Raw genomic sequence first — 27,019 nt, 5'->3', positions numbered from 1 at the left:
ACATGTCATATAAACAAAGTAATGAAAAAATATGGTACTACCATGGTATTTTGGATGTGCACTATGGTATTCTTGAAGGTACTTTGAATACAGTGATGATGAGATCACACAGTGATACTATGGTACTTTGATATCTATAGTGATTTCCATATTTATGTACCCCTGGGTATTAATTTGATGCTCTGCAGTACATGGAAGGCTGATTTTACCATGGTACATATGGTACAAAACCTCAAGAGATCACCACCTTCCTTTGTTTTCTTGTTTAAATGGCTGCTCTTCCTACATTTCCCAGAGTCCCCTGAGGAATCTAGCGCCGACCAGGAGTCAGAAGACGACCTGAGCGCCTCGCGGACGTCTCTGGAGCGGCAGACGCCTCACCGTGGTAATACCACGGTTCACGTGTGCTGGCATCGCAACAGCAGCGTGTCCATGGTGGATTTTAGCGTAGCGTTAGAGGTACCGCAGCGCAGCGTCCCGCTCCAGAGCTCCAGAGCTCCGTCTCTGTGTTTAACCTTCCTCTCTTTCTCTCTCTCCTCCTCGGGGAACTTTGACTGTTTTCAAGGTGTCACTCCTAATTGGTCCCGCATGGAATTTGTGCACCATTCCACATTTTCATAGTTTGAAATCTGGAATGAAATGAAGCAGAGTTTTATTGGTAGCTGAAAGCATTATCAGATGCATTAATAATCACGTAGAAGTGATTGTGAAATAATAATGACAGAAATTTCATTCACTGCATAAAATCCTGTTCTTAATGAGTATTCTTGTCTAATTATCCAGTTAAAATATCTAAAAATCCTTTATGCAAGATGCATTTTCAAGAATCATTCGATGACATTAATAGACTATTTAAGAATCAGAGTGGAGCCTCCAAATACTAATTAACTAAAACCAGTCTTTGCCACTATCCTTCAAATGACTAGGTTTCACCCATTTCTCCACAGATTTTTAACTATTTAAGATATTATAAAATGTAGTATCACTTATTCCTTTATATATTGTGAAAGTAGTTTCATTTTTTGCATAAATATATCTGTTGCACTAAATGACGATGGAACGTTATTTCACCCATATTTTGACGTTTCATTTTCACAAAAGTTATTTGAAACATTATAACAGACACTTTACGGGCATTTAATATTCTCTCTGTGGATATAAAATCACTTTTGTACATTTAATTTGATGCAGGACTCGTCTTTGACCCATGCAAAGGTTTTTGGGTCAGTCTCTAATGCTCACTAAGGCTGCATTTATTTGATCAAAAATGCAGTAAAACTATTTTATAATTTAAAATAGCCATTTTCTCTGTGAATATATAGTAAGCTGTAATTTATTTCTGTGATCAAAGCTGAATTTTCAGTGTCGCATGATCCTTCAGCATTTATTTGAAATAGAAATCTTTTGTAACGTTAGAAATGTCTTTACTGCCACTTTTGAGTCATTTAATGAATCTTTGCTGAATTAAAGTATTCATTTCTTTAAAAAAAAATTAAAATACTGGCCCCAAACGTTTGAACATCTAAATTGTTTCTCAAGTCAGTTGATCTTGTTTAAGGATTTGTAGATGTTTTTACTGTGAAGACTGATTCTAAACTCATTAAGAAGAAGTGTGTTTGCAGTGTTTAGTTTTCTTCATTAGATGAGTCTTGAACACTCTTTCTTCTTCAGATCATCAGGCTGTGTGTCGTTTCCTCCTCCTGTCCGTGTCCCTGTGTGTCTCTCATGTCTCTCTCTGTGTTTGTGTCTCTGTCCGGCTCTGTGTTAGAGGACCCTAGTCCAGTCAGTCTGTCAGAGGCTCCCGCTGCGGCCCCACTCAGGGCCCAGGGGCCCGTGTCTCTCTCTCTGGTGTGTTGGTATCGAGTCCAAAGCCTCTGCTTTAGTGAAACCTGCAGGAATAGAGAGGTAAAAGACGGACGCTTTCACTCACGATGATTTGCTAGCGTTCGTTTAGCACAGGAGCCACCAGACTCGGTCCTGGAGGGCCGTTGTGTCAAACCCTAATCAAACACACCTGAGGCAGCTAATCAAGCTCTTACTAGGCATACTAGCAGCTTCCAGGCAGGTGTGTTGATGAGGCAAGATGGAGATAAACTCTGCAGGACACCGGCCCTCCGGGACCCAGTTTTGTGAACCCTGATTTAGCAGATGTTAAAGTTCAAGAAAAGCTGTTCCAGAAGAGCCTGGGGCTCGATTGGATTAGATTTTGCAATTGGTGTTTGCGTTTGTTTTGTAAAGATAAACTGGTTGTTAAGCATGTTAAAAAATCCCATGTAGGAGAAAAGCTCAGTCTTATCAAAGGATCTTATAAATCAGACAGGCTGTCTTCAAACCAGAGTTATTATTGTTAACGAAAACTATTAAATAATAGAAACTGCACACTGTTATTCTCCCTTTATTCAAAAAAAGTTAAAAATAGCAACGTTTCGGTCAAAGACCTTCGTCAGGCAAACACACTAACTAAAATTATTAAAAATAATGATCAGTGATAGAAAGAAAGCGAAAATAAAAAAAAACAAAAATAAAAAAACTTAATACACTTAAATGAAAATGATAAATGTTGCCTTTGAAATATTTGAAATAAAATCTGTTTAAGTACTTAAATTACTAAAACTGAAATTGAAATAAGAAGAAATTAAAAGTAAATAGAAATATTTCTACGGGCTTTCATATATATATATATATATATATATATATATATATATATATATATATATATCATTTATAATTATTTTTATGAACAAATTATTTTTTTTTATTTTATTAATTTTACATTGTTTATTAAATTTATACTTATTTTAAAGTATTTTTATGTGTTTCATATTTTATATATATATACTGTATATGTCCAAGTGTCATGCTAGTTTGTACCATGGTACTAAAACATGTCATATAAACAAAGTAATGAAAAAATATGGTACTACCATGGTATTTTGGATGTGCACTATGGTATTCTTGAAGGTACTTTGAATACAGTGATGATGAGATCACACAGTGATACTATGGTACTTTGATATCTATAGTGATTTCCATATTTATGTACCCCTGGGTATTAATTTGATGCTCTGCAGTACATGGAAGGCTGATTTTACCATGGTACATATGGTACAAAAACACAAAACCTCAAGAGATCACCACCTTCCTTTGTTTTCTTGTTTAAATGGCTGCTCTTCCTACATTTCCCAGAGTCCCCTGAGGAATCTAGCGCCGACCAGGAGTCAGAAGACGACCTGAGCGCCTCGCGGACGTCTCTGGAGCGGCAGACGCCTCACCGTGGTAATACCACGGTTCACGTGTGCTGGCATCGCAACAGCAGCGTGTCCATGGTGGATTTTAGCGTAGCGTTAGAGGTACCGCAGCGCAGCGTCCCGCTCCAGAGCTCCAGAGCTCCGTCTCTGTGTTTAACCTTCCTCTCTTTCTCTCTCTCCTCCTCGGGGAACTTTGACTGTTTTCAAGGTGTCACTCCTAATTGGTCCCACATGGAATTTGTGCACCATTCCACATTTTCATAGTTTGAAATCTGGAATGAAATGAAGCAGAGTTTTATTGGTAGCTGAAAGCATTATCAGATGCATTAATAATCACGTAGAAGTGATTGTGAAATAATAATGACAGAAATTTCATTCACTGCATAAAATCCTGTTCTTAATGAGTATTCTTGTCTAATTATCCAGTTAAAATATCTAAAAATCCTTTATGCAAGATGCATTTTCAAGAATCATTCGATGACATTAATAGACTATTTAAGAATCAGAGTGGAGCCTCCAAATACTAATTAACTAAAACCAGTCTTTGCCACTATCCTTCAAATGACTAGGTTTCACCCATTTCTCCACAGATTTGTAACTATTTAAGATATTATAAAATGTAGTATCACTTATTCCTTTATATATTGTGAAAGTAGTTTCATTTTTTGCATAAATATATCTGTTGCACTAAATGACGATGGAACGTTATTTCACCCATATTTTGACGTTTCATTTTCACAAAAGTTATTTGAAACATTATAACAGACACTTTACGGGCATTTAATATTCTCTCTGTGGATATAAAATCACTTTTGTACATTTAATTTGATGCAGGACTCGTCTTTGACCCATGCAAAGGTTTTTGGGTCAGTCTCTAATGCTCACTAAGGCTGCATTTATTTGATCAAAAATGCAGTAAAACTATTTTATAATTTAAAATAGCCATTTTCTCTGTGAATATATAGTAAGCTGTAATTTATTTCTGTGATCAAAGCTGAATTTTCAGTGTCGCATGATCCTTCAGCATTTATTTGAAATAGAAATCTTTTGTAACGTTAGAAATGTCTTTACTGCCACTTTTGAGTCATTTAATGAATCTTTGCTGAATTAAAGTATTCATTTCTTTAAAAAAAAAATTAAAATACTGGCCCCAAACGTTTGAACATCTAAATTGTTTCTCAAGTCAGTTGATCTTGTTTAAGGATTTGTAGATGTTTTTACTGTGAAGACTGATTCTAAACTCATTAAGAAGAAGTGTGTTTGCAGTGTTTAGTTTTCTTCATTAGATGAGTCTTGAACACTCTTTCTTCTTCAGATCATCAGGCTGTGTGTCGTTTCCTCCTCCTGTCCGTGTCCCTGTGTGTCTCTCATGTCTCTCTCTGTGTTTGTGTCTCTGTCCGGCTCTGTGTTAGAGGACCCTAGTCCAGTCAGTCTGTCAGAGGCTCCCGCTGCGGCCCCACTCAGGGCCCAGGGGCCCGTGTCTCTCTCTCTGGTGTGTTGGTATCGAGTCCAAAGCCTCTGCTTTAGTGAAACCTGCAGGAATAGAGAGGTAAAAGACGGACGCTTTCACTCACGATGATTTGCTAGCGTTCGTTTAGCACAGGAGCCACCAGACTCGGTCCTGGAGGGCCGTTGTGTCAAACCCTAATCAAACACACCTGAGGCAGCTAATCAAGCTCTTACTAGGCATACTAGCAGCTTCCAGGCAGGTGTGTTGATGAGGCAAGATGGAGATAAACTCTGCAGGACACCGGCCCTCCGGGACCCAGTTTTGTGAACCCTGATTTAGCAGATGTTAAAGTTCAAGAAAAGCTGTTCCAGAAGAGCCTGGGGCTCGATTGGATTAGATTTTGCAATTGGTGTTTGCGTTTGTTTTGTAAAGATAAACTGGTTGTTAAGCATGTTAAAAAATCCCATGTAGGAGAAAAGCTCAGTCTTATCAAAGGATCTTATAAATCAGACAGGCTGTCTTCAAACCAGAGTTATTATTGTTAACGAAAACTATTAAATAATAGAAACTGCACACTGTTATTCTCCCTTTATTCAAAAAAAGTTAAAAATAGCAACGTTTCGGTCAAAGACCTTCGTCAGGCAAACACACTAACTAAAATTATTAAAAATAATGATCAGTGATAGAAAGAAAGCGAAAATAAAAAAAAACAAAAATAAAAAAACTTAATACACTTAAATGAAAATTATAAATGTTGCCTTTGAAATATTTGAAATAAAATCTGTTTAAGTACTTAAATTACTAAAACTGAAATTGAAATAAGAAGAAATTAAAAGTAAATAGAAATATTTCTTGAAGATCGATACAATAAATGTTAAAAAGACAAAAGCTTTTTTTAAATAATAATATATTATATAATAATAATACTTTGCATATAACCAAATTACTAACACTTAAAACTAAAAATAAAATGGAAACTGAAAATATGTAAATAAAAGCAGTTTCAAAAATGTAAAAAAACACTATAGTATATATGTGTATATACTAGAGCCCGACCGATATATCATTTAGCCGATATTATCGGGCAATATGAGCCTGTCGCCGATATATCGGTATCGGTGAATATGCCGCCGATATGAATTTTTTTTTTACAGAGCATATAACGCCGATAAAATGCTTGAAATGGTGTAATTACTTAGTTTGTCCAGCAGAGCGCGCTCCATTGCTTGCTACTGGCGACCTGGATGAAACACTTTAAAGCTTAAGTCTATGGAAAACCATTGAAACTTTGAACGGCCATATCTCCGTAACGGCGAGGCGGATCCGCACCAAATTCGGGGATCCCTTCCGCTCGAGGAACCCTCTCGTACACGAATCGAGTGTACGTCTCAAGGCCCTCTTTCAAATGAGACCACCCCCGCGTTCAACTTTACTGTTCAGTGCACTGATGTCAGACTCATTTTGAATAAAGTTTATTGTTAAATTGTTAAATGCACTGCCTCCATCTTTACATATCTTTGTCACGTCATTATAAGTGTTTGATCACCACATTTGAGTGATCATCGCAAAAAATGTGTTTATGTATATATATTCTGTTTATGTATATACTGTATTCTATATATAGTACCAGTCAAATGTGTGGACACACGAATGGGAAAGTGTCAAAACTTTTGACTGGTACTGTACTATAATATACACAAAGAATATCGGCCGATATATCGATATCGGTCTTTTTTTTACTCCCAAAAATGTGTTTATGTATATATATTCTGTTTATGTATATACTGTATTCTATATATAGTACCAGTCAAATGTGTGGACACACGAATGGGAAAGTGTCAAAACTTTTGACTGGTACTGTACTATAATATACACAAAGAATATCGGCCGATATATCGATATCGGTCTTTTTTCTCTCCCAAATATCGGTATCGGCCCCCAAAAAAAACCATATCGGTCGGGCTCTAGTACATACTGTATGCGTAGAGTATATACAGTAAATACTAAAATAGCACTGCTTCAAATGACTCGATCGTGTACAGTAGTGAATTTGACATTCCTGCTTTTTATTGGCTGAAATGTCACACAATCAATGATTTGTTCGGGTGAATAACCTGCGGATAATTAAGCTGGACTTTCTTCTGCTCTGCACATACTGCTGAAGAAATGACAGCTATTTGTGGTGTCCTCTGAACGCTGACTGCACTGTGGGCTGGGATGCTGTTTCAGTTCAGTGTCTTTCTCTCTTTGAATGTTGTTGAGTGTGTTTGCTTCTTCTTCAGTTGTACACTAACAGCACAAATGTGACGATGCACATCTGTTTTAACCCGCTGGTTAAAGAGGAGTCGAGGGACGTTCATTTAAAACCAGTTAGAATGGAGTCGAACTGGATTTAACTTGACATTACGTCTTAAAGATGCAGCACGCTATACTGTCTGATGCACGACCCAACATAAAAAAATAGTGCAGATGAACGTCCTTTATAAATAGTGCCTTTTTCTATTCAGATCTGCATATAAATTCAAGTATCTTTGATTAACATGGCGACACTTTGTGCTGTCAGTCTCATTGTGCCTGGGGTCCAAAATGTACAACACTGAGTAAAAATCGCCTGCTATTTAAAAATAGACTGCTATTAAATGTTTTTGTTTGTGAATATTTTGTGATCTCTTGTGATTTAAATCATGCATTACCTTATTTTAATGTAATGCATGATTTAAATCACAGTATAAGACGTCAGTGATGTTAGTCAATGAAATATGTTTCATTACTAAATGCTATGTATTAGTAATTAGTAATAAAATAATATATTGTAGTATTATTGATGTAGTTTTTGTGACCATTTTGAATGAGATTTTATTTTTTAGATTACTCTCATTGAATGCGGTAAGTTTACAGTAAGCTTCCATTTGTTAACATTTAGTTAACTACATTAGTTATATGAAAGATACTTCCAAAACATGTATTAATCTCAGTTAATGTAGTTAATTCCAAAATTGACTAAAGCATTATTAAAATCAAATATTATTATTAATATTTTAATATTATTTAATGGACCTAAGCTAACATGAACTAACACTGAATATTTGCATTTTTTATCTTTGTTGACTAATGTTAACAAAAATGAAAAAATAAATACAAGATTTAAAAAAGTATTGTTAGTTGATACTAGTTAATGCATTAACTAGTAATAAGTTAACATTAACTAATGAGATCTTATTGTGTAATATATATTTTTTGTAATGTAATTCTATGATTATTTATTCTTTTTTTATTTGTTATTTTTAGTTGATTTAATTGCAGTTGCTGTATTTCAGTACTTAAAGGTTCTTAATCTGTACTTCAAAGTTAACACATATTTTAATTCTATAGATGGTGTTCATTTTGGACCCTGAAGTTGTATCTGAAGTATGTTTTCTCATGGTTTGTGTCTTTATTCTTCAGAATCAGCTCTCTGGGAATCTGCTGAGAAAGTTCAAAAACAGCAACGGCTGGCAGAAGTTATGGGTGGTCTTCACCAACTTCAGTCTGTTCTTCTACAAAACACACCAGGTCAGAAATGTTCTTGATGTGATGTGACAGTGCTGTGTTTGGCCGTGTTTAATGTGAAGGTCTCTTTGCAGGATGAGTTTCCTCTGGCCAGCCTTCCTCTGCTGGGATACTCCATCACCATTCCCTCAGAGTCCGAGAACATCCACAAAGACTACGTCTTCAAGCTTCATTTCAAATCACACGTCTACTATTTCAGATCTGAGAGCGAGTACACCTTTGAGAGGTACAGTACAGCAACCAACATACACCTAAATACTCATGCAAACACATGTTCAGAATGGAAAGCACTACAATGCCAATAGCTAATGATGTTGAATTAGTTAATTAATTGTATTAGTTAAATGAATAAATAAACAAAAAGATATTTGAATAATTTATTAAATGTCTATAAATATTTCCTTTATTTTGTGTTACGCTTCAGTAACAAAATGGTATACCTTTGTAGTATGTTTATGTATAATGTGCTACAAAAAATTATTTACAGAAAGTATCACATATAATATACATCTAATATTTTAATTTTCGTTCTGTTTCTGTAATAAAAAATAATTTTTGTTACAGAAGCATGCTACCAAAAATATTATTTATGTTATAAGTTATATTTTTTATTTATTTTGTAATGTTTCTGTAACAAAATATGTTATACTTCATTTTAGGGATGTTCATTTTAACCGGTTAACCGACGGTAAAGACCGATTAATACAATCAGTTAAACGGTTTCAAAAGTAATTTAATTATTCGTTTTTTCAGTAATTTATCAAAATATTTAAAATGGTTTGCTGCATGGTTAAAATATGCTACACGTATAAAAAAATGTTTTTTAGGGGGAAAAAAAAGTCACGTATAATTCGCATTTTATTATTTCATTCAGAAATTGGCCTAATGCCGACGCGAAACAATATTTAAAATGGTTTGCTGCATGGTTAAAATACGCTACGCGTATAAAAAAATGTTTTTTAGGGGGGAAAAAAAGTCACGTATAATTCGCATTTTATTATTTCATTCAGAAATTGGCCTAATGCCGACGCGAAATGTTTACAAACATGATAATAAACACTGTAAACATAGCTAGTGTTAGTTCCCCTCACCCCTCAACAAATCCTTTCATTTAACAGTATTTAGAAAAAAACGAGAATTCAAAATATAAAAAGCTATATCAATATAAATGACAAGCGAAAACGAATTCATTTAGGTTAAAACGAACCTGAAACCAACGTTGGGTCTCTCATTCCACACAAAATCAAATGTTTCCGTATTCGTGATGTATTTGAATGGCAAATTATTATTTATTATGTACTTCACTCTCGTTCAAATATCCATGTAAAACTAAATGTTTTGCATAACATCACCGCGGTACAGTGATAACACTAACACTGTACATTCACAATAAAAACAAATCTTTGTGCTTTTGAAAAATAAGACTAAAGAAAAATAGGATGCCGCTTTCTGCCATCTGTTTCCTTTCACGCAGCAAAATTTTTTTACTGAAACTGCATACTAGGCTACTTGTTTTTCTTACATTTTCTTAATTTATAATTTAAGTAAAAATATGTTTCTTGTATAGGCCTATTTATTCGTTACAGACACTTATCCTTTCTAATTTAATTAAATTCTAATTTAAAATAATCTTGTCGGTTAACGGTTAACAATCGGTTGTCGGTTAGGAAAAATAACCGAAATGAACATCCCTACTTAATTTTAGTTATTTTTTGTGCAATATTTCTGTAATACAAATACTTTACTACAGAAATATGATACCAAAAAATATATTTACAGAAAAGTACTACTAAAAAATAATAATTAAGTTAAAAAAAGTAATTAAAAATAAGTTAAAAAAAAAGATAAAGATATATTTTTATGCAATTTTATGTGAAAATGTCTCAAAGGTTGATGTTAAAAGTGTTGCTGTCACTTGTGGTCTGTTCAGAACACTGGGGATTGAATGTCAGCTGGATTGCAGTGCATTGTGGGATGTGTTTGTTGTGTTGTAGGTGGATGGAGGTGATCCGCAGCACCACCTGCTCATCCAGTCACATCCGCTCTCTGAGCCGCAAAGAGCCACACGTCTACTGACCAAAGACCGTTCTCAATCAGGTCCTCTCTACACACTTTAATACGGTTCTTATGGAAGTTTTTCGTGTGCTATATCATTGTTTCACTTTATTGGAAAATTGAGAAGGCTTTTAGGGATTGAGATGGAGGTCAGTGCCAGAAACATCAGGTCAAAGCCAAACCCTTCCAGATCTACAGTTCCTTTCAGTGTGCAAAGACACAGTCCTCGTTCATGAAATGCAGGAGCTAATTAGTGTAAATGTACAAGAAAGCTTTAAGGAATGCTTTATTGAATTGAATGCAATGGTTATGTTGAATGCGATGATTTGTTCTTATGAATGTTTTATTGATGTGTACGTGAGAGTGTTTTTTAAATGCTTTATTGGATGCTATGGTGTACACGAGACTGGTTTTCTGGAACTGAATGCGAGGGTTTAATCTGAGAAAGCTTTTGTGAACAGTTTACATATGAATCTGTTCTGCTGGTGTTTCATGAATGAGGCCCGATGCCTGTAAACTCTGTCAATCAGACGTTCATCTCTGGACTGTTTTTAAATGTAGTAACACTACAGCTTTTATTACTGACTTCTGGTCTGATGTTTATAAAGGGGTAATGCTTTCTGTCTACATCTCAGTGATAAAAAAAAAGTGCAGGTCAAAATTCACCCCAAAAGTAATGGGGGGGGGTCATATGATGTTGCTAAAAAAACATAATGTTGTGTATTTGGTGTAATGAAATGTGTTTATGCGGTTTAAGGTTAAAAAAACACATTATTTTCCACATACTGTACATTATTGTTTCTCCTCTATGCCCCGCCTTTCTGAAACGCGTCGATTTTTACAAAGCTCATCGGACTGAAAAGCGAGGTGTGCTCTGATTGGCCAGCTATCCAGTGCGTTGTGATTGGCCGAATACCTCAAGCGTGAGATGGAAATGTTACGCCCCTTAACGTACTGTGATGCTGCCCTGTCCGGCCGGAGCGATGATTCAATAACATTAAAACCCATTACAAACGAGGCATATGTTGCATCCAGTGGGGACATAATTACGGATTATAATGACTTATACTGTCTTATTACTGCGTGCGTATCACGCCGCGTAAACATAAAACCATGTCTGCATTTGTGATCAGAGAAATGACAAACAACAAACCCTACTCTACACTGCCCAAAAAACTTGCTTTAAATATATAAAATATTAAAGAATATCTCTTTGGATTTGAGACTTTAGTCTTTGCAACTTTACAGATCTTCTTTATGCACCAAGAGCTTGTAACACTCCAAAGAGAAAGGAAAAATTGAAATCGCATCATATGACCCCTTTAATAATTAAATTAAGATTTTTTGTTTATTATTAAAAATAGGTAAATTTTTTGGCATTTTCATGACAGTTTGCCCTGAAAGTTACATTATTTTAACGCAAAAAATAAATAGTACAATTGTTAGTTTACATAATGGTATTATTTGTTGTGCAGAATTAAAATTATTCTGATTTTAGAAATAAAAAAACTGTGTGATTTGAGTGGGGGGGTGCATTATTTTGCACCAAAACAAGCATCTTTTTTTGAAGAATATATTCATAAATTTTTGCATGAAAAAAGGCTATTTTTTAGAACTATTACTTTTTTTTTCAATGACAATTTGCCCTGAGAATTTCATTATTGTAATGCATAAATATTTAGTACAAGTGTTATTTTACATAATGGTATTATACAATTTATTCAGTTTTCAATTAAAACAAAAATGTCTATGATTTTCATTACTGTATTAAAATAAAACATTTGGAAAACTGAGGAAAAAAATATTTCTTCAAAACATATGCTTGTTTTTGGTGCAAAATAAAGTTTCACTTTTCACACTTGCTGTTTTTTTTTGACATTGGGTTGATGTGAAATTATTTTTGGGGTGAAATGACCTGGTCGTCCCGTAGACCGAGTCTATGCACAAGCTGGATTTGTAATGCTTTAGGCCTGAGATGTACGGCACATGCTGCCTTCAAGTGTTTGTACCGCACTCAAATCTTTCTTTTGTAGGATGTCATTTTTATACAAGTTTTGATACTAACTGTGAAGCGTTCCACACTAGTTGTGTGAGGGATGAGTACACAGTCCCTCATAGTTATCCATTATTCTGTCATGGTGCAAGAAAAACAACACAAAAGAAGGAAGCCGGCTGCCTTTTGTCCAACTGCTTGAGTGCCAAAATTCTTCTCTTTAATCTTTTTTTAAGCATTTGGAGCATTTTAATTCTTTCTTAATGCATATATATATTAAGAATTACAATATGGATTATATGTTGGCAGAAATGTATGTTTGACAGTGCGTGAATATGTTCAGAATAAATCCATATATATATACAGATGTGCTGCACTTGTCATCATTTACATGATAAAAATGAAAACATTCAGAATTAATGATTTTATTGCAACAACAACAAAAAAACATTCAGAATTAATGATTTTGTTGTAATGTGCAGTATAGAAAACTCATAATAAACACTTCTACAGCATATGTACCAATACACCTGATAGTCCTAAATATATATATACACATTTCTAATTCTTATTCTCCAATGAAAGGTTAGATTTTTGTGATTCTTTAAAATAAAAGATCAAAAGGATTAACAATGCAGATAGCCTTCTTTGATCATATTTACCAAGGGTACCAACAATTCTGACCACATGTGTGTGTGTGTATATATATATATATATATGTGTGTGTGTGTGTGTGTGTGTGTGTAAAACATCTAAATGATAAATGGACGTGACACTGGCAGATGTGGTAAATTGTTAGTTTTGGACCCTGCTAATCATTACCGGTACAGTCATTACTCAGGGCTTCTGTCCTCAGGAAGCACATATTTCAGTCCGTGATCACCGAATGCATCATAACTCTCATATGTTTGGTTCTGGAGCCACTCAGGTTCACGTCTGCTGTACACAAACGCCTCCTCGATGCTTCCAGGCTTCAGTGTGTTTTCTCCTTCACCGTCCTGCACCTCCAGCTGGATCTTGGTGCGCTGGTATCTCTCTGGACAGCCTTCAAACCGGTCCAGAAAGTCCAGCATCTTCTGGTCGATGCGGTAGATCTCTCCGTAGATGCGCTGACCCGTCCCGGGCTCGTTGAGCAGGAAGGGGATGTTGAATTTGGTGGCGATCACGAGTGGGTATGGCTCTACGGTTCGAGCGCGAGCGAGGAACTCGGCCTGACCGTTGGAAGTGTTCTCCATCCTGAAGTAGTTGGGCTGGCCTTTCTTCAGCGTGCCGTAGACAAAGACACGAGCCATGTGAACCACGGGACAGACCACACTGATGATGAGCTGTGGAGAAAGAGACACTCATTAACATTCGAAATCAATTAAACATCTACACTGTATTCTCATGATAACTCAATCTACATTATTTAAATGACTTTAGTTAGATTTTTATTTATAACTAATGATATGCCATGCCTGGTCAATAGTGCCAGATGTTGAGATCAAGCGCGGTACAAAAACGCAACATTTTAATGTTTACATATATAATACGTAATAAACTTTTAAACATAAATATTTATATGTTAGTATGTATATCCGAGTTATTGATGATCGCATAATAAAAGCACGAAAAATACAAACACATGCATATTTAATAAGATAACCAAACCAAGCTGTCACATGTTGATTCAGACATTATATCGCAGTTCAGATGAAAACACAGCTGATATGAAATCAGTGCTGATCGTGGATCTTCACCAGCCAAAACACATCTAACCCAGAAGAAGACGCTTTCTCCTACCGAGAATATAATGGATCCTTTCATTTATCAAAGCCAAAACTGTGAGTTTGGGAGAAAACGGGAAGGAACTGCTGACACTCCTAAAGGACTTCAAACAAAAACATTCTGCGTTCCAAATATGCAAAAATGAGGAAATGACGCGTGCCATTACGTCACATGACATGAGGGATGGGCGGGGCTTGGTGTGAAGGAGGAAAGATACTAGAGCCGCTTCTCAATGCCGAGTACGCAAGTAAACGGAGGTTTACTGCACAGACAGGCAACAAGATATCAAGACTGGTCAAACCACACACACACTAATTAATGACAATATATTGTTCACAACATTAACATGACCTACTGTCCGGAGTATGCGCGGTTAACTCTTTTAGTGGTGAGGTGGCGCCATCTAGTGGCCAGTCTGTGCATCTGCACTGTGACATGATTAATACTGTAACTGAGAAAAGGTCAAAAAGCCTCTGAGAGTACAGTTAAATATTGGTACTGCACTGGAAATGATTAAAAATACATTAAAATAAAGTTCTTGCTGTTATTGTGAGTACAGCTGGCACAAAAAGCTTTAAATAAATAAATATAAATGTGTATTTTTATTTCTAAAAAATTGTGACACACATTTTCTAATGCCTTAAAGAATAATAGTTTTATTTTATAGAAAAAAAATACTCAAATTATACATCAACAATCTCAGACTCTACAGAAAGTGACACAGCTTTTATTCCGTCATGATTTGTTTTATTTTATTTTATATTGCATTTTATTTTAGTTATACAAATGATTTTAATAAATAAGTAAAACATTTTTTAAAGTCCTTAAATAACTTATATTGTAATCTTTTTTTTTCAGATATTTTATTAAAGAAAAATACCAAGGCGTACTACAAAATAAATAAATACAAAATCAAACTAAATATATATTTATTTTAAATATAATATGATTTTTATTTTTATTTTTATTTTTTTGTAGTACGCCTTGGTATTTTTCTTTAATAAAATTTCTGGGACAAAAAAGATTACAACATAAGTTATTTAAGCAGTTTAAAATTGGTTTTACTTATTTATTAAAATCATTTGTATAACTATATGTATATATACATTTATTTCATTAATAAAATTAAAATAACATTTTGATCAATACACATCAGTTGCTTTTATTTAATGCTTTTATTCATCAACTATAAACTCAGACCCCACAGAAAGTGCCGGCTTTAATGTATTCAGCAGCTGATAATTGTCAGAGCAATAATATTTCATTTCTGAGACTTGTGCACGAGTGTTTTGTGCTTTAAGATGCATAAAATGTAAAGGAAAAGCTTTTTCTTAAACCTTAAAGCTCTCGAGGAACCCAGCTGAGTATTTCTGAGCGATTCTTTGAGAAAGGGCCTCGTTAATGTTGTGGTCGCCCGCAGGACATCTGAGCTTCTGGACGTCGTGAGAGACCAGCGCAGCAGGAGATGAGATTTAGATTGGCTTATTTTAATAAAAGTCTTAGAGCTTGAAAAAGATGGATTGAGCACATTACATGACGAAACGGCTGATGGTGCAAAACATCACAGGAGTTCAATGAGCCGTTGACTGTATTTCTGCACATCATCCATCCAGTGATTAATACATGACACTTCTGTGATTTCATGAGTTTAACACACAGCACGCGTCAGCATCTGACTGACAAACACAATCTGAGTCGCCTAATAAACACACTTCAGTGACAAACACTCATGTATGAGGCCAAACGTCTCAAAATATGGGCTTTCCCTGCGTTTAAATCCATAACTGTTTTAGGATATTTATAAATAAATAAATATTCTAATGTTATGACTTTTTTAAAATGACATTCCAAAACACATTCTAGATTTTGAAACAAATTTGAAACAAAGGAATGTTAAAATAATGTTCTAAGATTTTACGTTTTATTTATTTTTTTCAATTTCACATTTAGGATACAGCTTGAGGCTATAATATTGCTAAAATATTATCTGATTTCTACTGTATTATTATTTTTTGTTTTTACTAGTAGTAGTAGTTTTGTTGCAAAAATCACCATAGAATAATTAAACATGTTTTCAGAGAATTCAATATAAATGTTTTGCATTGTGTCACTGGAAGATTAGTAGTAGTAGTAGTAAAATGATTAATAAACTCATAATATTTATTATAAATAATAATAGTAGTAGTAATATCAATTATTAAACATGTTTTCAGATAAGTAAATTTTCTAATTACATTTAGAATCTGCTTATTGCATTATGTCATTGGCAGATTATAATACTAATAATAGTAATAATAATAATAATAATCAATATTATTAGATATTACAGCTATAATAATTATATTTCCAATTATTATAATAAATAAATAAAAAATCCAATAATATGCATAATAAGCTGCGTAGCAACACAATATTTTAACTTTCTGATGTCAGTCAGATGAACACATGAATACCTGTCCACATTCACACTCTAAAATAGTCATGAAAAACTAAAATATGAAAAAATAAAAAAACCTTGAAAAGTGACTTCAGATCTGAAATAAATGAAGGCTGGAACAGACTGGTGTGAGTCTGTGGGACTGTGATATCAGGACGAGCTGCAGGAGCAATGAGAGCAGATGTGCAGCTTCACTGCGTCATCAGTTATTGTCCCAGAGAGACCAACATGTCCCGCTCTTCCAGAGACACTGACACTGCTTCTGTGTTTAACAGCAGCCACACGACTCATTTAGCAACGCATTATCATCAGCGACCACAATTCACTCTGTAAAGGGAAATATGACCAGAAATCAGCTCAGTGAAAGAGGTGCATAACCTTCAGAAAGCACAGAATTCAGGAGGACAAACCAGTGTTGGGATTGTTAACTAAAACTAAATCTATTACATAAACAGTTGAAATCAAATAAACCTTAACCAAAATAAAAAATAAAAATCTTACGTTTTTTCTAATTTTCATTTAGTTTAATTTAAGTACTAAAATTACTAAGACTTACTCAAATTATTAACTAAAACTGAAAAAAAATAATTAAATTAAAATAAAACTAAATAGACATTAAAAACTAAATGTACACTATAAGGCTATAATAATAAACAATAAATATATTATTTAATATTATTAAAATGGAGTTATAAAAAAATAACAATTATAATGACAGCAACAACAAAAATATTTTAATGTTATTTTACTAAAATAACTGAAATGAAAATAACCTCAAATAAAATAAAAAAGTAAACAGACATAGTAGACATATTTAAAACAAAAGCACTATATAACACTATAATAATGCTAAACTTGTAATAATAATAATAATAAAATATAAATATGATTAGAGTTTATATTTTACAATTGTGACTTTTCTCTCGCAATTCTGAAATTTTTCTCGCAATTGTGAGTTTATATCTTGCAATTCTGACGTTTTTCTGAGTTTATATCTTGAATTTCAGACTTTTTTATTGCAATTCTGACATTTTTCTCACAATTGAGAGTTTCTATTTTGCAATTCTGACTTTTTTCTGAGTTTATATCTTGCAATTCTGACTATTCTCGCAATTCTGATGTTTTTCTTGTAATTACGAGTATATCTTTCGATACTGATTTTTTCCCCTCGCAATTGCAAGTTTATATCTTCCAATTCAGACTTTTTTTCTTGCAATTCTGCAATTTTCTCGCTATTGCGAGTTTATGTCTCACAATTCAGACATTTTGTGGCAAATCTGACGTCTTTTTTTTTTTTCTTCTCGCAATTACGAGTTGAAATCTCACTATTCAGACTTTTTTTCTTTCTATTTGAACTTTTTTTCCCCTCAAATATAAGCTTGCGATTGTCACTTATAAAGTCCAGTTCTGGACTATTTTCTTATAATTACGAGATACTGTCACTATTCTGAATTGCAAAACTTTATTACTCACAATTGCGAGTTCTGGTAGTATCTGGCAATTCTGAGAAGAAAACGTCAGAATTGCGAGATATACACTTGAAATAGCAAGAAAAAAAGTCAGAATTGTGAGCTCAAAAGTTGCAATTACCTTTTTTATTTGTGATTCAGTGGCAGAAATGGGCTTCTGCACTAATGCATCACTGCTGGACTGTGACAAATATACTGAGAAACGAGAGGATCCAGAATGATTAGGCCTGTTTCTGGGATTGTGTTCAAGTGTAAACACAATCAAAACAATCAAGCATACAATCAAAACCGGACTAGTTTGGATTGGTCGTCGTTACATCAGCTGACAGGATGTCAAATTGGGATGCGATGTTTCCATAGAGACCGAATGAAGACTAGAGTGATGAATGGCATGATGTCAATCAATACGCTGTTATGAGGGCAGGCTAAATGATTTTATTAATGAAGTGCGCCACACTCCACAAGACAAACAGATAGATAATTATCATCTGCTCTTGAGCTTTACAGAGCAGAGATTAGATGAGGTCTGCGCTCACATCAATATGCTGTCATATGAGCACCGCTGTGTGTGTGTGTGTGTGTGTGTGTGTCACTCCCACATGCAGATTATGTGCTGCATTAATCTGGATGTGCAGCAAATGTCTTTCCTAAATTTAACCTTTATTTAAGCAGGCAAATACTTTAAAAACAAGATTCTTTCTTACTGGCAGGTTATTTTAGTATTATTAATATTCTAATACAGTATTAATAGTTTGATTTTTGAACTTATTTTCAAACCAGAATAATTTTAAGTATAATAAAAAAATATATATATTTTTAGTTTTCATTTTTATTTCAATTTATGTTTTAGTAATTATATGTAATTTTGCATTTTTTATATTTTTAAAAATGTATTTATATTTTGAATTAACATTTTATTCTTTCAGTTTTTATTTGAATTTTAGTTTAAGTTTTAGTAATTTTGGTATGTGTGCTTTTGCATTTGTGACATTTTTAAAAATATTTTTAGCTAACAATTCTTATATTTAGATTTTTAATTTTAGTTTATGTTTTAGTAATTTTAAAATGTGTTTTGCTTTTTTTTGCCATTTCTATGTAGCTTAAATGAACTTTGATTTCAGTTTAATAATATTTCTGTTATTTAGTTATTTCTACTTATTTATCTGAGTTGCCAAATCAACATATTTTTATATTTTTAGTTTTCATTTTAATTTCAGTTTAAGTTGTAGTAATTTTATGTAATTTAGCATTTTGACATTTTTATATTTGTAGTTTTCATTTTGATTTTAGTTTAATAATATTTCTGTTATTTTTACTTAATTATTTGAGTTAGTTGCCAAAGCAACATGCTTTTGAATTTTTCCATTTTTCCATCTAATGTATATATTTTATTTTATTTTAGCTTCCTTTCAAATAGGTTACTGATTTTTTTTTTCAATGTGAATTTTAATTAACTAACACTGCAGGACAGATGGAAGCTGCACAAAATTGATATTTTTGTGAAGACTGTTTTCTAAACCCAAGGAAAAAGAAGTGAATGAATGAATGAACATTCATTCTAAACATTAAAATAAAGTAAATACAAACATTTATGCTCAAATGCTCTAACATCCATACTGTATACTGCATACGTGTTGAAGTACATGAAACAAAATATAATATGCAATGATAAAATGCATGTGTTGTGCATTTTTATTTAGCATATTTATGATAATATTTGGCATATTTAATTAAAATAATGTTTGAATGTTTAATTTTAAATAAAAAAGCAAGTCAAGCACATTGTATTGTAGGACACAGTATTCCACATAATGTTGCATACTGCACATTCTGACAAATGCATTAGATCATAGTATTCTTACAGAAAATATGCATACTAAGCACAGAAAGTGTGCAATAAACTATCTACATTTAAATGCAACAAGAAATTAATTGCACTTCAAAGCTGTTTGAAATGACATGATTCATGATTACGAGCCGCAGCAGAAAGCTCACATCACAGGCAGTGTAAATGCAATTTGTTTTCTTATGCTTCCAGTTGTTGCTCCGCCTTGTTTTGAATTTCTATGAATATCTAAACAGCACCAGCACAAACATTGCATACATTAACACCAGGCTGCCGTCACCAGTTCAAGCATTAGATGGTGCTAGAAATCCTCGTTAAGAAGTCGCCGTCAGGAAATGATGGAGAGCAAGAGAAGGTTTTGCCCTCGAAAAATCTGACCAAATTATTAATTAAAGCATAAGCCTTCCCTCGGGACTCGACAAACAAATAAAACTAACAACCGGCCTCGGCAATCGTAACGAGGATTAGGAGCTTCTGGAGCTATGCTGATAATATCATTATCAACAACCGAGATATTTGTACAAATGCACAAATTGAATTTAGATTGGGCACGAGGGCCAGAGCATTTCAGCAGCATGAACTGATTCGATGGTGTGAATAGGGCCAGACTGCAGGAGAGGTCATGATGAATACATTAAAAGCTGCAGAAATCAATAGCAATTGAGCAAAGGGTGCTTAATATGAAGGGCCGGCCCTTGATCACTGTGTGCTTTTTATCTGAGGCCACTTTTCATTTCGGCGGAGCTGCTAACACAAGCACTAAATGACCACATGATAGATTAAAGTCTATTATAAAACAGATAGTTAAAGGCTGTACAGTCGGATTGGATGAGCCACACTCATCGCTGCTGCAAAATAGCTGACGCAAACAAACCCGCTCTATATTAAAGCCTGCAGCTCTTCATGTGTCTTGAGGAAAGTGTGCTGGTGCTTTACTAAGTCATCAGATGCACCGTTTTCACCTGCTGGGCCAGAAAACGGGCGAGGAAATCCCGGGCGAGAGCAGAAGATCATAGATCGCCAGTTGCTAAGCAATCACAAAACAACCGCCTATAGCAACGCCCTGCCAGCCTCCCATAATAACCTATTTCCATGTTGACAACTTTTGCACAGACAAACATCATTTATTTAAAAAAATATTTTACTAATCTTTTACATTCAAAATTTCAGTTGTTTACTGATACTCTTTTAAAATGTAGATTTATCAGAATTGTTTATCCATTACTGACAAATTAAAAATTATAATTTTAGTCAGATTATATATACCTGTATATATATATAGTAATAAAGGAATAAATAAATGACAAATTAAAAATGTAGTCAAAAATTATCATTTCAGTTATGTAAAATGCATTATAAAAAGTCTTTTTAATGTATATTTTTTCTACATGTATTTTAAAGGGTCACCAAAATTCCCTATAAAACATCTTGTAAGTTTCAGAACTCAAAACTTTGTCATTAGTCTAAAAACAGCTTATAATGAAGATAGTCTGCCAAAACCACAGCTTTTACAATGTTCTACTCTGTGATGTCATGGTGTGGATAAGCACCGCCTCCGCAGAAGAAGATCAACGCCTGCTTCGACATCACTGCCTGTTTAGCCCCGCCCACCGATTCGCGCTCATAGTGTTTACTAGAGAGGCGAATGCGCAGGTCTATGCAGAAACCAAACGATGAAGATGCTCTGAAGACAACACGACACAATGCAGTGCCAAGCATTCAGCCTCACAACGTTCGGAAAGAGTGAATGAACTTTATTTTTAATCAAGTTCCAGACCGCGTCAGTAAGCACTAGCTTCTCTCATCTGTTTGTATTCTATCTATCTGTTTTCTTTTTATTTATTATATAATTTATATAAAAAAACAAAAAACCTTGCTACGTGTACTGTGTTAAGCTAACTGAGACTTGTTATAGCACATGCATATCATTGCTCTTTTGTTGATTTTGATATCTTCCACTGTCCTTTGTAAGTCGCTTTGGATAAAAGCGTCTGCTAAATGACTAAATGTAAATTATGTTTTTTTGATGCAAAAATCTTGATCGCATTATGGCAAAAGTGGCCCTCAGAGAACAGTACAAAATAAAAAACAAAGGCAGTTCATGACCACTTAAATAGAACTAGCCACCATTGACAGTACTGACAATATGATTTGAAAACGGCAGTGAAATAAATCAGTGAATAATTACGTAAATTTTGGCCTGTTCCTCATCATATTAGGCTACTTCGGGAGACTTGGAATAACATACGAGCTATGCTATATTTTCATTTGTCATTGTAGAGCTTGACAGTCCCAGTTCTCATTCAGGATATCCTAAAACTGTCCACATCAAGTTTGGTTGAAAGATTCCCTTTAAAATCAGCTGACGGACAGTCCCACAATCCCCTGGGCTGACCGGAGGACACGCCGGCGCTCTCTAATTGATGTAAACAGAGTAAAGCTGAGTCAGCCTGTAAGCCTGCGTGATTGTGTGCATGTGATGAGTGTGTGTGTGTGTGTTTTATTCGACAATCCCGTGGGCAGACTGCTTGAATTAATGTCAGCTTTTCCTCACCCTCTATTTTTACGTTTGCTAATGAGACATGAGACTGGAGAAATGTAATTAGAATATCCAAATCAATTAGAGCACGTTATTCCTACCGCATCAAAGCTCAATACAGACTTTCAGAATGTTAGAATGTTAGAAGTCGTGTTGTACAGCCCTCCTCCTGTGAAATTTCCATTAATGGGTGTAGTGCTTAAAACGTTACGGCCACCCCTATTATCTTTACAGCAACTGTTTTAACTCATAAATGTATTATGTGTTCATGAACGTGAAGAGCTGGTCGAATTCGGATCTGATTGGCCGCAGAAACAAAACTGTGATTGGTCACTTTGCTTGTCAATCAAATGGTCTCATTCTGGTTCAGTCTAGTGTTATTTTATGTTTAGTTTTTTTTTGTTGTTGATGAAATTAATTGAATTTCATTTTAATTTTTAATCATTTTGTTTTTGTACTTTTGTCATTCTGATATATATATATATATATATACTAGTGTATATATTAGTGCTGTCAAATGATTAATCACGATTAATCGCATTCAAAATAAAAGTTTTTGTTTACATAATACATGTGTGTGCTGTGTATATTTATTATGTATATATAAATACACACATATGCATGTATTTAAGAAAATATGTTGTTTATATATTAACTAGATTTATTATATTAATATAAATATATACACATAAATACATGTAAATATTTTCAAAATATATACTGTATGTGTGTGTATTTATTAATCGCAATGAATCGTTTGACAGCACTAAATATATACACACACACACACACACACATATATATATATATATATATATCGAGAGAGAGAGAGAGAGAGAGAGATGACAGTTGTGTGTGCGTTACCTGCATCTGCACGTCTCTCTACAAACAATGAAGCTGTGAAGCTTTAGTAGTTACTGCAAAAACAGCAATTTTAACCCCTTGCTGCTGAGGAATATAATGTAGCGATCTAGTATCTAGGCTATTTTACTTATAAAAGTCACGGGGCAACGTTGACAACATGTTTCTGTGTGTGCGCAGCGCAATCTCAGACTCTCTCTCCCTCTCTCTCTCTGTGTGTGTGTGTGTGTGTGTGTGTGTGTTTGTGTTTGTGTGTTTGTGCGCGAGTGATGTGTGTGTGGGTTTGTGTGCATCAATTAAAGCAGCGCATTAATATAAAACGGTGATTAAACTGACTTGGAACTACCTGTGCATTAAAGAGTTTTAATGTATAACTGCCAGCCAATCAGAATCCAGTATTCAGACAGACCATGGTATAAATATATATATCCCACGGTTTAGGTTTAATTTATTTTTACTTTACTTACTTTTTACTTTATTTCTATATAGTAGCTGTAGTGCTGTGTCATTAAGTTAAGTCATTATGTACTCTCACCCATTTGTCATTCCAGTTCCAATTATTATTAGTACTTATTTTTTCATTATTATTTCTTATATTCATCTCATTTGACTATTGATTTACTTTTAATGCACAGTCGCTGTAGCTGGTGAGGTTTACATTTCACACAAGTTGTATTACAACTACGTATATATGTGTAATTAATAAAGTCTTGAATTTTGACTGAAAAAGCTCCATAGTTTAATATATTTATAGTCTTCTGACACCACTGTATACAAAAAAACGGACAGAAACGGAGGATTTTCAGAGAATACAGTCTTAAATTTCAGTCTGTTCCTCTTTTAAATGTGTCCGAATACACAACAGAACAACACGAGAGTGAATAAAGTAAGACCGATTTCTGAGTGAACTATTCCTTTATAAGACTACATGAAACCTCCAGGCTTTACTTTGCAGCTGAACATCGTCAGCTTTGGAAATGTGTTAACTTGAGACAGATAACTTAAAAAAATCTCTAACACTTACGTAAAAGTTTAAATTACACATTATCAGAGTCAAGTGTCACACTTGCACTTTATATATTTTAAAATATAATGTAAATTGGCTAAATCCAAATGAAGTGTCTGAAGTGAGTGAGTGGATTTTCTTGGTCTTGGTGGTTGAAGTCGGACGTTTGATGAGTTAAAAGCAAGTAAACTTAGCAACACATACCCATGCGCTACACTCTTAAAAATAAAGGTGCTTCACGATGCCATAGAAGAACCTTTTTGTCTAAATGGTTCCATAAAGAACTTTTAACATCTGAAGAACCTTTCTGTTTCACAAAAGGTTCTTCATGGCGAAAGAAGGTTCTTCAGATTATAAAAAGGTAAGAAAGAGATGCTTCTTTAAAGAACCTTTGAATGAATGGTTCTTTGTGGAACCAAAAATGGTTCTTCTATGGCATCGCTTGAAGAACCTTTTGAAGCACCTTTATTTTTAAGAGTGAAGAAACCACCTTAATAACCATGCAACATCTATTCACAAGCACACACACATTTGCTTCATAAAATATACTGTGAATCAAACATCTCTCGTCTGTGATAGAATATGATTTAATGCCAATATAAACAGACTGTTGTGTGCTTGTTGTTATACTTAATTAAAGACTGACTGCTTCCCTAACTTAATTAAACAGACCCTGTGGGAAAGAGACGAGACGAGACGAGCCTCGTGTGCTTCGTCTCTTCTGTTGTTTTTACCTGTTTAGGCATCATTTTACCTTTAACTTGTCTTAAAGCTGCTATTTTAATTTCTTACTTGTGAAAAAAGCTGCTTAAATGTAGCAAGCTATTTTGTTTTTTTACCACATAGCTCGCAGACTAGCTTACTTTCTCTAAACGAAAGCTTAGTTAGCTCATTTTTCACGTGAATCATGTAGTTTTGGCCCAACAGTGCTAACAATTAAACAACAGAAAACAAGTCTCAGATGACAGAGTGAATGCAGGCCAATCAGGATACAAACGTATTTAATTTTAGCTCTGTTTTTGATAATCAAGTTAAAATTTGAAAGAAGAAAGGGATGACAAGTGGGTGATAGTACATTTGATTACAAAAATGTTTTATAAAAATATATAGCCTATAATGTAACTAAAAAAATAAATCAAATCAAGAATTAACTTAGCATAACTTAATATTTTACTTTACTTTACACTAATATATAGGCGACAGTACACAATGACCGATATACATTTTTTTGGATAAACGGTTTAATTTTAATTAATTTGTGCATGAAAACATATACAAAAAAATGATTGCCAGAAATATAACATAAACTATTTATTTATACTGGAATAAGTTTAAGTCAATGCACCACAATTACTACATGGACATACATTAAATTAATTAAGAAATAAATTAAACCTAAACCTAAAAAAAATTATACAAATGACAAACGCATGTATAACAAAGCATTAAAATCATGTCAATGTTGATTCATTTTATCTTGCCATCAAAATCATTGCAAATATAATTCTTACACACAATCATCCACACAAACTATACTATATTATACATTTAACTATTTGGACTAAAGTACTGTTTAATTATGACTGTATTGACATGAAACATGATGTCTGGAAGAAGAGGTGAATGCATATGAATGCATATGATATTATATTATATTATAAAGCGAGGCTGTTGTCCTGTGAGCTCTGATGAAGCTCCGTAGGTGTGTGTTTGTGCTGAAGTACAGTAGTTTCTGTGTGTTTGCTGACACATCTACAGCATTACTGATGGTCCTATCACAAAGCAGCGCTGCTCGCTGATACATTACCGCTATTTGTGCTAAGATACCTAAAGAAGACTTTGGCGAAGTGGAAGTCATCCTTTCATTTAGACAGTTTTGCCTTCTGCAGTATTTGTGCTGGATGACAACCTAGATAGCATGCATTAGCAGAGAGAAGAGTTTCTGAGGAAGGTTATCATCAAACACCATTTGTTCAGATACGCCACTGTACTGATAACCACGAGAGAGAGTGTGTGCAGTCGCTTCTCAAAGTTCCTCAAGAAAGGTCTCAGGAGGCCAACGCTTTCCTCAATCCTCAAGGAAGAATTTTGCTAAGAGGTTATTATGACAGATTTGCAGCCTGTGATCAAAATGTAAGACATGTCTGAATACGGTTTAAAGCCCCAATTTGGGTCATTGTTATTTTTTTTTCTTGCAATAAAGTAATTAAGATTAAGTAATTTAATTTAAATGTGGTAAAATGTCATTTTATTCTATTAAATGTATAAAAGTATATTTAAGGCTAGAGAGTTTGGGCTAATTTAAAATGTAATTTAATTCTATTAAATTAATAAATAGTAATAATTCTTTAAAAATAATAAATAAATAAAACTAACTAACTAACTAACTAACTAACTAGATTAGACTAGATTGGGGCTGTAATTGCAATTAAAAACAAATAAACAAAAACAATCTATAAATAAATAAAATAAATAAATAAATAAATAGAGTAGATGGTTGGGGCGAGTTGCAATTAAATTTTTTACAAACAAACAAACAAATAAAGTAGCCAAGGGCTATAGTTGCAATTTTGAAATTTTTGATTTTTTTTTTTAATAATAATAAAAAACTAAACTAGATTGTTGGGGCCATTGTTATTTAATCTAAACAAACAAACAAACAAACTATAATCTATAATGTAGTCAAGGCTGGATAATTGGGACTAGTTGCAATTTTGAAATCTTATTTAATTATATTAACTTTAAAATATAAAACAAAAACAAATTAAATAAAATCTATAATGTACTCAAGGCTAGATA

The 27,019-nt window shown here is 33.7% G+C and overlaps 2 protein-coding genes across 2 annotated transcripts in view; one reads left to right on the top strand and one right to left on the bottom strand.

Annotated features, from left to right (window-relative positions):
* The window catches only part of LOC107560794 (FERM, RhoGEF and pleckstrin domain-containing protein 1-like), a 78,064-nt gene extending 67,030 nt beyond the window's left edge, over window positions 1-11,034 (top strand). The window contains exons 24-27 of the mRNA XM_016245062.1: window positions 296-459; window positions 8,143-8,250; window positions 8,322-8,473; window positions 10,242-11,034. Of these exons, the coding sequence (XP_016100548.1) occupies window positions 296-459; window positions 8,143-8,250; window positions 8,322-8,473; window positions 10,242-10,323 (506 nt within the window). The 3' untranslated portion in view covers window positions 10,324-11,034. The remainder of the gene's footprint in view (window positions 1-295; window positions 460-8,142; window positions 8,251-8,321; window positions 8,474-10,241) is intronic.
* Window positions 11,035-12,989: 1,955 nt separating this feature from the next.
* Window positions 12,990-14,164, bottom strand: LOC107560795 (gamma-glutamylaminecyclotransferase C-like). Its single transcript, XM_016245063.1, has 2 exons — window positions 14,078-14,164; window positions 12,990-13,620 (listed from the first exon to the last, which is right to left on the bottom strand). The coding sequence occupies exons 1-2, from the start codon at window positions 14,099-14,101 to the stop codon at window positions 13,129-13,131; spliced, it is 516 nt and encodes a 171-aa protein (XP_016100549.1). The 5' UTR covers window positions 14,102-14,164; the 3' UTR covers window positions 12,990-13,128.
* Window positions 14,165-27,019: the final 12,855 nt, after the last annotated feature.

This window comes from Sinocyclocheilus grahami, unplaced genomic scaffold (genome assembly GCF_001515645.1).
Source record: "Sinocyclocheilus grahami isolate Dianchi unplaced genomic scaffold, SAMN03320097.WGS_v1.1 scaffold743.1, whole genome shotgun sequence".
NCBI lineage: Eukaryota > Metazoa > Chordata > Actinopteri > Cypriniformes > Cyprinidae > Sinocyclocheilus > Sinocyclocheilus grahami.
The sequence above is the reverse complement of the archived record's forward strand: the minus strand, read 5'-3'. Positions and strand labels throughout refer to the sequence as shown.